This window comes from Fistularia commersonii, chromosome 3 (assembly GCF_037954325.1).
Source record: "Fistularia commersonii isolate RoL2024-O1a breed Wild chromosome 3, RoL_Fcom_v1.0, whole genome shotgun sequence".
Classification (NCBI taxonomy): domain Eukaryota; kingdom Metazoa; phylum Chordata; class Actinopteri; order Syngnathiformes; family Fistulariidae; genus Fistularia; species Fistularia commersonii.
Window position 1 is genome coordinate 10,041,130 of NC_141286.1, and position 14,018 is coordinate 10,055,147.

Genomic DNA, 14,018 nt, shown 5'->3' on the forward strand with positions numbered 1-14,018 from the left:
CTATTTCTGGCTCTGGCATCACGCCGCGTGTGAGCCAACTGTAAAAAAGTGTTTTGGCTCAGCAACTCGCGTGCTGTAAAAGCTTCTGCCATGACGTCACATCATAATAAAACCCCCTATGACAACAGGGCGTCTCACATGTAAAAACAATCTTTACATCTTTGCAGATTTCAATATGATGCTAGCAACCTCACAAGGCATGTGCCTTCCAGAAAGCATAAGGGAGAAGTTTGCCCCGAAGCTTTCCTGCCAACGTCTTTAATACAGAGGGCCGAGCTGCCATGTGGTTAGCATTATTAAAGGCCAAAGCTATTGCCTAAAAGCAATGATTCACCGACCGTTCTTGGTGAATTCCTCTTACGGATGATATTATAGGGCAGGTCTAATAGCATTTGTGCTTTGTCATGTTGGCTGATGAAATATTTACCCCCAGTACAAGTCGCCGCTAGCGTTAGAATTCAACTATGGATCAGGAAAAGGAAAAACGTTCAGCTTTTAGGTTCCTGAGTGTGCTACCTTGTGTGTGTTCTGACATACAAACTTTACTTGAAGGCCGTTTTCTCAGCTTTAATCAGCAGGATCTCCACCAAGTTTTCTCCACAGAGACGCGCAGAACATGTGAGGAGATGCAAAGTGATGATAAAGGCACTTGTTGAAACATTTAATCTGTGCAGCGTTACATTTTTAAAGATTAAGCTCAGGGGTTGCGAGCTTGGAATCAAAAAGTCACCATTGAGTGAATCTGTTGAAGGATCCTGGATTATTTCAGAGCTTCATTTTCTTTTTCTTTCTTTAATTTTATCAGAAGATGCCACAGATGTTTTCCACATTTGAACATATGATTTAATCTTTTCGCGTTTTGCTTTTTACTGTTAAATTAAGGGCTAAACCGGAGACCTGATGGCACGGCTAAAACGTGGCACTGGCACACACACACACACATACACATGTTTCAGGAGTCTTGCCCATTGCCCGCAGATGCACATAAGCACACAGCGAGGGGGAGAGGAACCCCATAATTACCGGGCAGCAAAGCCCGCTAACCACCGGTTGGCCCTGACCGGTCATGTGACGATCTGAGCCCAGGGGCCCCAGAGGAGAAGAAGAAAAAGTGCATCTCCTGGTCAACTTCACCATTTTCCTCAGTTGCGGTTGGGGTTCTAAGGGATTATTAAAGCGATCCATAACCTGCACTTAAGAGAAATCTCATCCATCACGTTGGGTTAAAGGCATAATTTTCTTTTTGTGAACATTTCATATGGCAGATATTGGTGTGGCTGATTTTGTTAGGATGGCAGTGGGTGGGGGGGTGGGGGTGGGGGGGACTGAGCTGTCTCACTGCTCGCTCTGAAAAACAAATAAAAGAGGACAGTCCATGTAAGGAAATAATAAAAATGAAAATACAGGAGGTGATGGGAGATGTGATGTGAGTAAGCCAATATCAAACACCCCTTCCAGATAAGAGCTAAAGTCTGTTTCCCCAAACAGGGATATAGATGGAGGCCTGGCGAGTGGAAATAACATCAACGGCAAAGCAGGATGCAGATGTGACTTTTACTGGTGGTGTCTTTTCAAAGCACCGTCACAGATAAAAATGACACGAAAAGGAGGACCAGCACCGTTGCGACGGGGCTTCGCTGCTGCTGGGCGCTGTTATGGTAATACTCGGCTACTTTCTTGTTGGGGTTCTTGCCCGTGAACCACAGCTGCATACAGCGGCCGGATGTATTGGTGAGGGTGGTGTACAAGTAGGAGTTGGACCAGATTTGTTCACACATGGACTTGGGTGTGGGGAAGACATCAGTCCACTTCTTGCACTGGCTGCCGGCAGGGCATTTGTTAATACCTGGAGGAGGCATGGGATGAGATAGTGCTGAAACAAGCAGCTCCAAAATCAGGGACTTTGACGGCATTGTGTGTGAGTGAATACCTGACTTCCAGTCCCATCCCACGTGCCAGTTGGTCTTGCAGGTGACATCTTCCCTGCAGTCCTCCCACCATCTGTGACAATCCTCCTGACACAAAGGTACGTTGAGGATTCGCTCCTTGCGCCAATCCACGTTTGTCTGCACACACACACACAAACACATGCTTCGTCATTCAAAATGCACGTAGACAAAGTCAGAGTCAGCCTTATGGTTAGTTTCTCCACATGCACCAGACATACGGAGGCATCGAGAGAACGTTTCTCACTTTCTCACGTTGACCTGAGATTAACAAAATAATAGTTCCCAATAGCAATTGTGCACAGTAAACAAACTAATATTAAACTGTAGAATATAAAGTGCATGCAGATACAATCTACTGGTACTGATATGAAAGGATGATAGAGATTTAACTTGAAATTTGTAAATATGTAATTTGAATTTGAATATAGAGACCAGCAGCAGTTATCTGTACAGTTTAGTGCAAAAAACAGTCATTGATCAGCCGGAGCCTTGGGTTATGTAAGCAGGAGAAACCCAAAGCAGGAGGTTCTGCAGCTAACTGGACAAGAGATGGGCTCAATGAGAGAAGACTGCATCATATAACCAACAAGAGGATTATGACAGTCAGAAACAAGCTGAGAAACAAGCAGTGTTTGTTTTAGCAGAATAAGAGAGGACCCAAGTACAGGGGGAAAACTCCTCCTGGTCCAAAAGAGGGACATGCTACAAAAACAGAACACTGAGGCGTAAAGTGGGTTTAAAAACCAGCAGCAAAGTCCATCATCTCAGGCAATTTACATTATGTGGAGCTCTTGGCCATCTGTAGTGTTCTATGCTGCTCTCTACTGACCAATTGTGAAATTACAAAAAACGCAATACCTTTTGAATCCAGGGCCCAAGGTGTGGCGAGCATTCGTAGAAGCAGGTGTCCTGGATGAAGTGCTCCTTGCACTTCTTGCTCATGGCTCCGCAGTGGTTCCAGTTGAAGTTGTACAGGTAGGAGTTGTCGTTGTGGGCCTCAGAGCTGGTGTTGGCGGTGCAGCAGGCGTTTTCTTTCCAGGGGGCACACTGGCAGGAGGATGAGCGCATAGTTGACGATTGGACCAAGTCCGGTTCACTCATTCATACATGGGGTCATTTGCAGAAGTCACCTGAAGATAGAGTGCTCCCTCTGGGCCTGGCGTGACCTTGTGATGCTTGCCGTCCATGCACATGTTGAGCGGGTCCAGAGACAGGGTGCCGCCGGCTAGGAACAGCAGCAAGGCAAAGGCAAACCACATGGCTCTGCAGCAGACAGACGAGGGTCCCCTCACATTCAAACCATGCAATCGTCATATCTGAAACTCTACTTTCAAGCTAATTGCTAACAATTTCAATAAAGCAAACGGCGGCTAATGATATGACTAAAGACTGGGGTGTTATTAGATCTGCATTTGTAGGTCTCACTGTCCCCATCAATTTTATCTGGAGGACGAAGCCTTCCGGCACTCCCCACTCCCCCTCGGCATTCAGGGCTCAAAGGTTGGAAAATGCGGGAAATACCCCAGGAGCCACCCGGTTACCTGGTTTGAGTCAGGCTGCGGTTCTGACAGCACTGTGACTGGAACACCGCTGGGTGACGGACCCCTGTGGAACCCTTCCACGGACCCCCACCCCCAATGTCGTATCAACACTTGATCAGTCAACGATAAACCCATCAATAGATACAGTGCACAAGTAAAATACACCTTTGGATGCTTTAAAGAGCAGCTGTCCACTTCACAAAAAAAAAAAAAATTAAGGTTTAATTCCGGTCTAGTTGTCCCTTTAAAGCAGTCCAAGGTAAATGAGGACTTCACAAGTGGCCGTCAAAGAAGATGACTTTACCTTGGTTGGGTTTACGAACCTACTGCCTCCGAGGAAAATTCAAATATGCCAGTGCGTCTGTGTGTGGGTGTCAGACAAGGCTCACCCGAGATAATGTGAGAACACAGCAGTCTCATCTAATATGGTCCAAAGTTCAAAATTGTGAGTGTGTGTGTGAGAGACAGATTTATTACGTCTTAGGGTGGGTCTTATCTCAAGGTCTATTTTATTCTTCCACATTCATGAACACACACGCACAAAGCAAAATTAAAAAAAAAAATTCCGATGTGATTCCAACAGGAGAAAAGAGACTCCTCCTCTGGTGTTTAAGATAAGTCTCCATCTGTGTTGGTGGCGTCGTTGGACATGTGACAACTGTTAGAAGGTTAACCCTCCTCCGTGCCCTCCAAAGCTGATAACGCAGGAGAAAAAAACCTGCATACTTATCTTCAAAAACGCCTATAAATGGTGTATTTTAACAAAATGCACAGTCATTATACATACAGAATATATGAGAATAATAGATAATGAATTAATGAATAAATTAATACATACAAGCAAATAGATAGATTATCAGGAGAACAACGGGGATTGACCGTCAACTTGGAAGCAGTCTTAATTAATTCATCTCATTGCAATAATATGTTTATTTTTTTATTAAATTTTTTGCTTACCACCTGGTGTCACTGTGGACAGCAAAATTTAATTGTACAGGGAAACATTTACATACTGCACATATAACCGTAAAACACTTTGAATCTTGAATCTTTATTTGTAAATACTCGGCTCAAACTGTTGTTGAAAAATGGAAAAGGAAAGGAAATTCTGCTTTTAAAACACAATTTTGTTGATTGACGGATAAGAAATGATAAGGAGGATTTATGAGTGAAGTGACCCCACAGCTATTGTCCTTAAATTGACAGCAACAAACCAATAAAGAGGAAATTAAGCAGCAGTACATTAAAGATAATCTAAATAATGACATCTTATCTTTTTTTTTTTTTTATAACAATCGCGAGGACCGGATGTAACCACAATAACCAAAGCGTACCCTCGCCATAACTTTAAACATCCATTTTTTTTCCTGCTGTGTACTCGTGCGCTGTGTGGGAACACCGACTGATCACCTAGTTAAACTGCAGCCAATAAAATGAAGACAAATGTTGCAGTAGAATGAAGCTTTACTTGAACAATTTGTCACCGTACAATGATAAATATACAGACATTCAATCCTTCGCTACAAAAGAATTTGCCAATGGCCGTTATAACTTTGTTCTCGCGCATCTAAAACATGTATGTGATTGTACACGCAGCCGTAACTTATCAAATTCTCACGACGTAGAGCGATCGGCTTTGTAACCAAACGTTCCTGGTTCAACTCCAAGTGTGTCAAAGTGTTGTTAAGCAAGACACTGAACCCCTAACTGCTCCCCTAGTACTCATGGTTCATCCATAATGGGTTAATTGCAGAGAAAAAAGTTCCTCATGAGGGATTAATAAAGGATAAATTATACTTATAATGATAATCTCCAGTTTGGAGACAGTAGCTGGGGTTGGAGCTGCCAGGCAGGAGGTCTAGAGGAAGATTTATGGATGCAGTGAAAGAGGACATGAAGTCAGTTGGTATGAGAGAAGAGAATACAGAGAATAGGGTTAGATGGAGGAAGTTGACTCCAAGAGGTGACCCCTGAAAGGAAAAAAGAATATCAAACTAAAGAATTCATGGCATTGTCTCAATGATGCTTTGATGACGGCAAATCAATCCAGATCATGGAATGCATCTGCCACACTTTTCGGCAGGAACAGTGGAACAAACTGGCAAGTGACCCAACGGGCATCAAAATAAAATACCTTCCCCAACAAAACCAGTCCAATCCATCGCAGTTGTTTCACCAATCAGTCAAGCACCTGACAAATCCTTTAGAGAATAAGCATGCAATAACATGGACAAACACAGTCATCAAAACACAACTGCTTGTCTTTATGTGTCTATTTTTTGATAGGACGCGGAAGGAATGGATGTAATGTCGCTGCCAGGAAATGTGACCACAAATTCTGCTGCAAACTCCAGCGCTACAATGGAGGGAAGAACCAAATCTAGCAGAGTTAAAGAATTACAGGAGAAGACCAAAAGGGGGCTGGGGTCGGAGTTCATTTCCTCCTCATCCTCCAATGTTATTTTTCTGTTATCTGTGGAGATTCGAGGCTCAATGCAGATAATATTGCTGCATGCTCAAGCTGCACCTCCTCCTTTGCACACCCTTGAACATGATCTACTGAAACCCAACATTTTGCCTATGAGCAAGCCCTTGGAGAGGGACAGGGACAAATGATCTGCTAGTAATAACAGTTGCACTAACAGCTATATACTCATAGCTGACATGATACAATAATGGCATCACTATTCATGAAAGAAAAACGGCGGGTGTTGATCCAGCCATGCCCGCTTGCAAAAGCAGGAAATTTGTGCTTATAAGTGCATGTGTGTGGGTTCTATGGAAGTATAAAGGTAACATAATTCAAAATAAAATGTGTGTGTGTGTGTGTGTTTGTGTTCTGACTATAGATTTATATTTTATTATTATGAGCAACATGTTTCCATTTATTATATTCACATGTATTAGGTACATGTAAAACAACTTTTTTTTCCTTCAAGCTTTCCCTAAAATTCCCCAGGTGAGTTAGATTAATAAATTTTCATAAATGCATTAGCTTAAATTAATAAATAAGTCAAAACAATGAATGAATAAACAATGAAGTGATGAAATAAATAAGCAAATAGATAAATAAAAAACGAATTAGTGAATCAGAAAGTAAGCTAGTTAATAAGCAAATAATAAATAAAGGAAGCACGTGTTGCTGCAGTTTTGAGTGTGTCCTGTAGGGGGTAGTAGTGAGTCACATCACGTGTAAACACCACCGGAAGCGGAAATAGAAGAAGACTATTTTGAAAGCCGCAGTGACGGAGTCCGGACGTCGAAAACACATATACTAAAAGACAAATCAAAGCATTAACAATACTGTCCATGCGTTCGGAAGATCGACTTGGCGTTTTTCCCCGTGGGTAAGCAGGAAGTGGCCGTCGGACGACATGTCCACGCTGTTCCCATCGCTGTTCCCGCGGATCACCGAGTCCCTGTGGTTCAACCTGGACCGGCCGTGCGTGGACGAGACCGAGCTACACCAGCAGGAGCAGCAGCACCAGACCTGGGTACACACACTTGCGGTTCCTGTCTTCACGCATCAACTGATACTTGGTACCGTTCGGACAAACACGAAGTCAATAACAAAGCACCAATGGGGTTAAATCGGCACTTTTTAAACTCAATTTTTAAAGCGTTTTGACCAACCCATCCTATCAATGCGAATGGTCAAGTCAATTTTTGTTATTTATGCCACAAAACACACTTTCCACGTAGAGCAGGTCAGAACCACCCACTTTTTTTTTTTTTTTTTAATATTTGCACAAAGTCAACATTCCCAAATCTGCCTTTTACCAGTCACCAGTTTCCTTCTCAAGAGATGACATTACATTTGGTTTACTTTTAAGCAACCAAAGAGATGAACTATGTGGCAATGTTATTTTAGGCCTGGCCAAGTTCTTCGTTCACAAAAACAGAATGCAAAAGTGTTCCCCCAATTTTATGTTCTTTATAAACGATTTTGAATTATATAAAAAAATTCTCAAAACTTATGGAAAAATCCAAGAACCAAAAGATATACAGTTTGAAATCTGAGATTTCTTGTGAACCACCAAGTTAAATATATGTTATATATGTATATATATATATATATATGTATATATGTTATATTCCCCTTGCAAGTTTGTTTGTTTGTTTGTTTTTTTTATTTATTTATTAAGTTATGTCCATTATTTCTACTACATCTAATGCACATATCCATGTACAAAGTACCCTGTCTGTAAATCACATGTAAATGATTATCAAAATACACTGTGTAGATACCGTAAATTTATTTAATGCAGTGTTTCCCAACCCTTTTGGAACCACAGCACATATGTTACGGTAGAAAAATCACACGGCACACCAACAAATAAATATGTCAAAACCAGTTTTAATGAAATAGAATGAAACTGTAGTGTCAGTTTATTTACTCAGTTTGAAATCTAAATTTCTAATATCTGTAGATCCGTCGAGTTGCAGTGCAACTTTTCCAGAACACTCTTCAATGTCTGCAGACATGTCATCAATATGTCTGTAAATGGTAATATTTGAGAGTGGGACTTGGGATATTTCTTTAATAGCGCCAGGGATTAAAATTTCTTCTATGATGATTTTCCAGGCGGGTAGTATTAATGTCCTGCCACGGTATGTGGCTGTTTGGATTTAGCGATGCGTTCAGCAATTTTGTAGCTAGCTTTCTCACTTGTCTTACTGTTTTTCTTTAACAACGCTTCCTGTTTCTCAGTCTGTTTACAAAGTTGAACAAAGTAGTCTGTGTTCTTATCATGGTGTTTAAACTTGCTTGGAACCTTGGCAGTATTTTTGGACAGCTTTTCCTCGCACACCAGGTATAATAGAGTCAGCTCAGTTGGTTCCCTGGTAAAAGTGAATCCAAGCACAATATAACTTTCATTGTATTGTCTTGAGCTCACCTTTTTTACTTTCCTCCAACCACAACTTATACTTGGGCCTTCATTTGGGTCAGAATGTTCTTCAGGACCAGAGGGTCTTGATTGAGTGCTTTTTCTTTTCAAGTATTTATCCATCGCTTATCATTGCCACTGTCTCACTAGAAGCATCACTAATTAATCTGCTGTTTGAGCAGCAGCGGGTAGACACACAGGTTCATTTGCTACCTGTTGCCATCTAGTGGCACTGCATGCTGCCCACATAGACAGACGTATGAAGACATTATTTATGTTGATTAAATAATTTTTGGACCAATCTGGTGTAAGTGGGCATTTTTTTCCATGGCAAACCTGATGATCTGCAACGGCACAGTGGTTGGGAAACACTGATTTGCTGTATCTGCACCTTTTACACTCCTGGTTCGATGCTAAGCTACATCTCGTTGCTCTGTACTTGTACATGTGTAATGACAACAAAGCTGAGTCTAAAATCTGGCAAAGAGCCGATCCAGATCTAGCTATGACAGTTCCCATGTTGGTTTCTCATAACGGTTCATCTTTTCTCCTCAGCTGCAGAGCATTGCAGAGAAGGACAACAACCTGATGCCCATAGGGAAACCCATATTTGAGGTACGGGACTATTTGACGTTTTAATTATGATGTAATGCACGCTTTTTAAAAACCATCACTTGGGTGCAGACGGGCTTTGAAGAGGAGGAGGAAGAAGACGACGAGGACGAGGAAGACAGTGAGGAGGACTCGGAGGACGAAGAGGACATGCAGGACATGGACGAGATGAATGACTACAACGAGTCGCCCGATGATGGCGAGATCAATGAGGTGCTATATTGTTACACCAGTGAGCCTTTTGTAGCTGTTGCAAACATGGGATAGTTCTCTAAGTTGGTTTCTTCTCTCCAGGTGGACATGGAGGGAGCAGAACAAGACCAAGACCAGTGGATGATTTGACTTTTCACTCCTTCACTTCTAGAAGGAGAACAGAACCAGATATTTACCCGAGAGGCAGGAGACACGCTCTCATTTAAAAAAAAAAAAAAAAAAAAGGTTTAAATCACCCCTCATCTGTGTAGATCAGCTGAAAAACACTTGTCTTATGTTTTTTTTTTTTTTTTTGGGAAACATTTTAAAAAAAGCCTAATGTGTTTTCATTGGTACTGTAGACATGCTGGAGGTGTGTTAATGGTTAATGGTATTTATGACCTTTTGCATCAGTCATGTGCTGACCACAGGACTGATCCAAATCGCTGACGGAGGGACAAACTCAGGCTCAGTCGGCTAAAAGTTGGGTTACTTATCAAGGTCAAGGTTTCCTCTGTGCTGCAGGACCCTCCTCACACTTCGTCCATGGCAACAGCTGTTATTCAGTAGTCAAAAATCTTTGTATTTAAATAAACAGAGGTCATTATTTGTATTAGCTGTGTATTATTTGGTGTGTCAGTATTTAACCGGGTTGTATGTTCAGCCACCTACGGTTCTACACAGAAAGGAACATAAGAGTTAATGAGGTTGAGAGAAGAAAAATGAGGCGTAATTTTTGTGCAGTTATAACCTACAGGTGTCAGTGAAAGACAAAAACATTGAGTGGGATAATTGAAGACTCTACATTGCTCTTAGGTAAGTGAGACTCGAGCCAGAAAAGAGCACTCCAGATGCAGTATTGCTTTGAAAGAGTACTTCAGATGCAGTATTTGCTTTGGAAGAGTACTCCATATGTAGTATTAGCAACAACAGTAACATTTGAGAACATTGATCAGAGAAGTGCAGAGAAGGTAAGAGGCCTAAATAGACCCGGAGAAAGCAGATGACAGGGTGCCCAGAGAGCCAATGGTTGTGTGAGTAGGTCTGGAGTCACAGAGAAGTGCAGTAGAAGAATGGTGAAGGACATGTAGATGTTCTGTGAGACAGTGGCACAGGTGGGAATGCAGGAAGGATGAGCTCTGAGACCCCTCTTGTTCGCAGTGGTGATGGACAGGCTGGCAGAAGTGGTTAGACGGGAATCTTCATGGACTATGATGATGTTTGCAGATGACATTGTGATCTGTAGCGGGAGCAGGGAGCAGGTGGAGGGTCATCTAGAGGGGCGGAGGTATGCTCCTGGAAAGGAGAGGAGTGAAGGTTAGCCGAAGCAAGGCAGAATACATGTCTGTGAATGAGGGGACGGTGATGCCACAGGGGGTGGAGATGAAGAAGGAAGAGGGTTTAAAGTACAGAGGGTCAACAGTCCAGAGCAATGGAGAATATAGATAAGAGGTGTAGCAATGTGTGCTGGCAGATTGGAGCAGATGGAGATAAGTATCGGGTGATAAAAGAATGGAAAGCAGTTGAAGACAGAGGAGAGATCGGCCATGTCATTTAGTTTAGAGATACTGAAGAAAAGACAGGAGGCAGAGATGAAGATGAGGAGGTTCTCTGGAGGGATGCTGAGGTTGGAGCTGTCGGGCAGGAGGTCTAGAGGAAGACCAAAGGGGTTTATAGATGGAGGGAAAGAGCACAGGAAGTTGTTAGGAGGAGTCAGATGGTTGGCTGCAGCCCTTGAAGGGACCCCCAGGATGGCTCCTTTTGTAGTCCTGAGATTGACGGTTGCCCCTATGGACACCAGCTTCGTCCCGTGAAGGATGAGAAGGACCTCCCTCTACTCAGTGACGGAGTATGCAGGATAAGCGATATTGTTAGTGGTTGAAAAAGGAGGATTCACAGAAGTTCTGGGAAATTATTTATGTTTGTCGACTGTGAGGTTCTACTGGGTACCCTGGTACACCAGCTCCGCCATGCCGTCCCTGATGCCCTTGCTGTACTCCAGCGTGGCCCGGTGGACCTTCCACTCGTACAAGCCGCTCTTTCGAATGTGCCTGAGGAACTTCGGGGCCCCGGGGAACAGGACGTTGTCTGCCAGGATGACAGATCCTTTGCCCAGCAGTCCGGAACCTTCCAGCATCTGCGAGACAGAGAAGTTGTATTGAGAAGCATGCAGAGTTTCTCCTGCTTTTCTCAACCAATGGAGAAGAGAGAGAGACTGCTCACCTGCAGGTCTGGAAGGTAGCATTTCTTCCAGTGGTCCATGAAGACAAAGTCCAACTTCTCCAAGCCAAAGTCGGACCGCAGCCGAGGGATCACCTCGTCCGACGGGTTCACGATCAGCTCCACCTGGACGACCCGACGGCAAGGCTTTTGGTGAAACGGGAGGACTTCCTGGCGACGGCTTCAAAAGCGTACGTCTTCCCGCTCACCGTGTCATCATCAAACCCCGCCAAGCGGATGATTTTCTCAGCGATGGCGGCATTCCTCTGGTCCATCTCCACGCTGTAGATCCTGGCGCCCAGCGGCAGGGCTCGGGCCATACGCACCGTGCTGTACCCGCAGTGGGTACCGAGCTCCAGCACCGTCAGGGGACTTTGCTCCGTCAGAAGCCGGTCCAGGATCTTCCCTATGTGGAAAGGAACAGACAAAACACTCAAAGCGTTCAACAATTGAATGCCAGTTACCCTATGTGTCTGCTATGTGGTCACCTTTCTTAGGTCCGATGTTGCTGATGAACTCCACCTTGCTGCACCATGCATCAAAGGTATCAAGGATGCTGTCGGGGTCCCCCGCGGTGGCATGGGTGAGGACGTGATGGTAGGCCCGCTCCTCCCGGGTTAGACCGGTGACGCAGTCCTTCCACACCCTGACCAGGACCGCGCGGTAGAGCAGCACAAAGTAGAACCGGTATCTGATGATCAGTGTCAGCAGGAGGGGGGTGAATGCCAGAGCGATTGCGGGGGACACCATGCTGGCATCGGCGGGGAGAAACAAGAACTGCTCATCATCGATGTCCGAAAGGTAATACTGACATGTGGGAACGAGTTTTAAGCAGGGGGAATAAATCTGGATTCAAATACAAGTGGTCTTTGACAGGTGTCAGTTGGCTGATTTTTGACTTTACAGGATAATCCCATAAATCGTTTTAAAAATAAACTTGCTGTGCTGGGCCGTGCTGTAAAATTAAAACCATGTCGGGACTTGTTTGTGTGCTGTGAAAGACTATGCTGTTACTTTTAGTATTAGTTTGGGGGAGGCAACATCGCATGCTTTGTTAATGTCCGCCCTCCATTTTTGTTTTTTGTTTTTTTTTCTTATCGGCTTCAGTTTTGTCTTTCTTTAAAAATGTTTTGTTTAGGTCTAGTTCTGTTTCTAGATATATTAAATTGACTTTAGGATATTTTAGGTTTGGTGAGTGACCAAGGCTGTGGTACTTTGGAAAAAGATTGCCTGACTGAAGAACTCCCCGTATCCACTCAATCCCCGCCGATATACTGCCCCCTAGTGGCCATCTGAATTATGGCAGCTTATTGAATGGCTTGTTGATGCCAGCGACCAAACACAAGTTTCATTCAAAATGGTCTTCATGAAGTGGCTTTCAAATAAGGATGTAGTGATGCTTCTGCCGTTTGCCCCATCTTGGAAATGTTCTTTCCCCGACACAGAAATGTCTTGCTGCTTTTTCCCGGCGGAGCCACGTGTTTCCTGGATAGTGTCTTTAGCAGTAACTCAAAGCCTTCTTGGCTGCCATCTTGTTTTTTTAATTTTTATTTATCATATAATTTTTTGATGCGCGGTGCTATGTGTTTTGAGCCGGTAAATAAATGTATCCGGTGAAAAGAACGTCTAGTGTTACTTAAGTGCCGAAATACTGTTCGTGAAGGGAGTCTAGTGGACGCTGAAAGATCTAATTCCAATGGAATCGCCTTTTCGTTGTTTCAAGGAGTGAAGTTGTCACTCCGGAAAACGTGACTCCAGGTTTCATTCCAAACCGTCGAGCTCCTGCAGCGCTATTTCACACATGGATTCAATTCTGCTCGTGGGGACAAACCTCAATTTGAAAGATGGAATTTTTTACCGACTTGAGAAAACCAGACACCTTATATCCCAGGGATTTGCTCAGGGGAAATCAACAGCATTGTCTTACCTTGATCTTCAGACCCAAAGAGGACCTCATGCACTTGATGTTTCCAGCGCTGGAGATGAGCACAGGCGACCGACTACACCTGTGGCGGGACTTTTGCGGCTGTACGGACGAACTCAACCGGTTATGTTTGGAGAAATCGTGGCTTCACCGGAGAGGAGAAGCTGGGGTAGAGCCTTCAACTGAAGCTCAGGTGTGAATTATTGATGCAACAGGTGCAGGTTAATCGCCTCCGATAATTGAATATCCTCAGACGGCGATGATATTCACGCCCGCATCTACTGCCTCCCTTCGTTTTCCGGTGAGACGGACAACTTTGAGCACAGGCGTTCCTTCCAGGCCAGGTCGGCGACATGCCAGCAACCTGACGCCGACACCCGATCCAGGGGCCTCACGTGGACAGGTGTTCGCCTGGACGTGGCTGCATGGAGTCACCGGGGCTTGAAAGGAAATTATATACTGCTCAAAGGCAAGAAAAACATTAATATTTATTATTTATTGATTAATAGTTATTATAATTATCAGTAGGTCCCTGCTTTGATCCTAACAGAGTGCTTTTTTGTGTGGAATCTCCTGCATGGATCTCTGTGGAGACCCTAAGTTGTTCAGAAGTTCTAGTATGACATTTGAATGAGAGTGAATGGTTGTATATATTTTTATAACATGTAATAACGTGTAACGTGTAATCTTT

The 14,018-nt window shown here is 43.7% G+C and overlaps 3 protein-coding genes across 3 annotated transcripts; 1 reads left to right on the forward strand and 2 right to left on the reverse strand.

Moving 5' to 3' along the window:
• Positions 1–536: 536 nt before the first annotated feature.
• folr (folate receptor) lies at positions 537–3,904 on the reverse strand. Its single transcript, XM_086178834.1, has 5 exons — positions 3,795–3,904; positions 3,080–3,212; positions 2,808–2,996; positions 1,931–2,066; positions 537–1,846 (listed from the first exon to the last, which is right to left on the reverse strand). The coding sequence occupies exons 2-5, from the start codon at positions 3,206–3,208 to the stop codon at positions 1,572–1,574; spliced, it is 729 nt and encodes a 242-aa protein (XP_086034960.1). The 5' UTR covers positions 3,209–3,212; positions 3,795–3,904; the 3' UTR covers positions 537–1,571.
• A 2,796-nt stretch (positions 3,905–6,700) lies between these two features.
• anapc15 (anaphase promoting complex subunit 15) lies at positions 6,701–9,797 on the forward strand. Its single transcript, XM_086178846.1, has 4 exons — positions 6,701–6,984; positions 8,935–8,994; positions 9,064–9,204; positions 9,286–9,797. The coding sequence occupies exons 1-4, from the start codon at positions 6,865–6,867 to the stop codon at positions 9,331–9,333; spliced, it is 369 nt and encodes a 122-aa protein (XP_086034972.1). The 5' UTR covers positions 6,701–6,864; the 3' UTR covers positions 9,334–9,797.
• A 1,325-nt stretch (positions 9,798–11,122) lies between these two features.
• On the reverse strand, positions 11,123–12,153 carry tomt (transmembrane O-methyltransferase). Its single transcript, XM_086178858.1, has 4 exons — positions 11,892–12,153; positions 11,613–11,809; positions 11,407–11,529; positions 11,123–11,320 (listed from the first exon to the last, which is right to left on the reverse strand). The coding sequence occupies exons 1-4, from the start codon at positions 12,151–12,153 to the stop codon at positions 11,123–11,125; spliced, it is 780 nt and encodes a 259-aa protein (XP_086034984.1).
• Between the last annotated feature and the right edge of the window lie 1,865 nt (positions 12,154–14,018).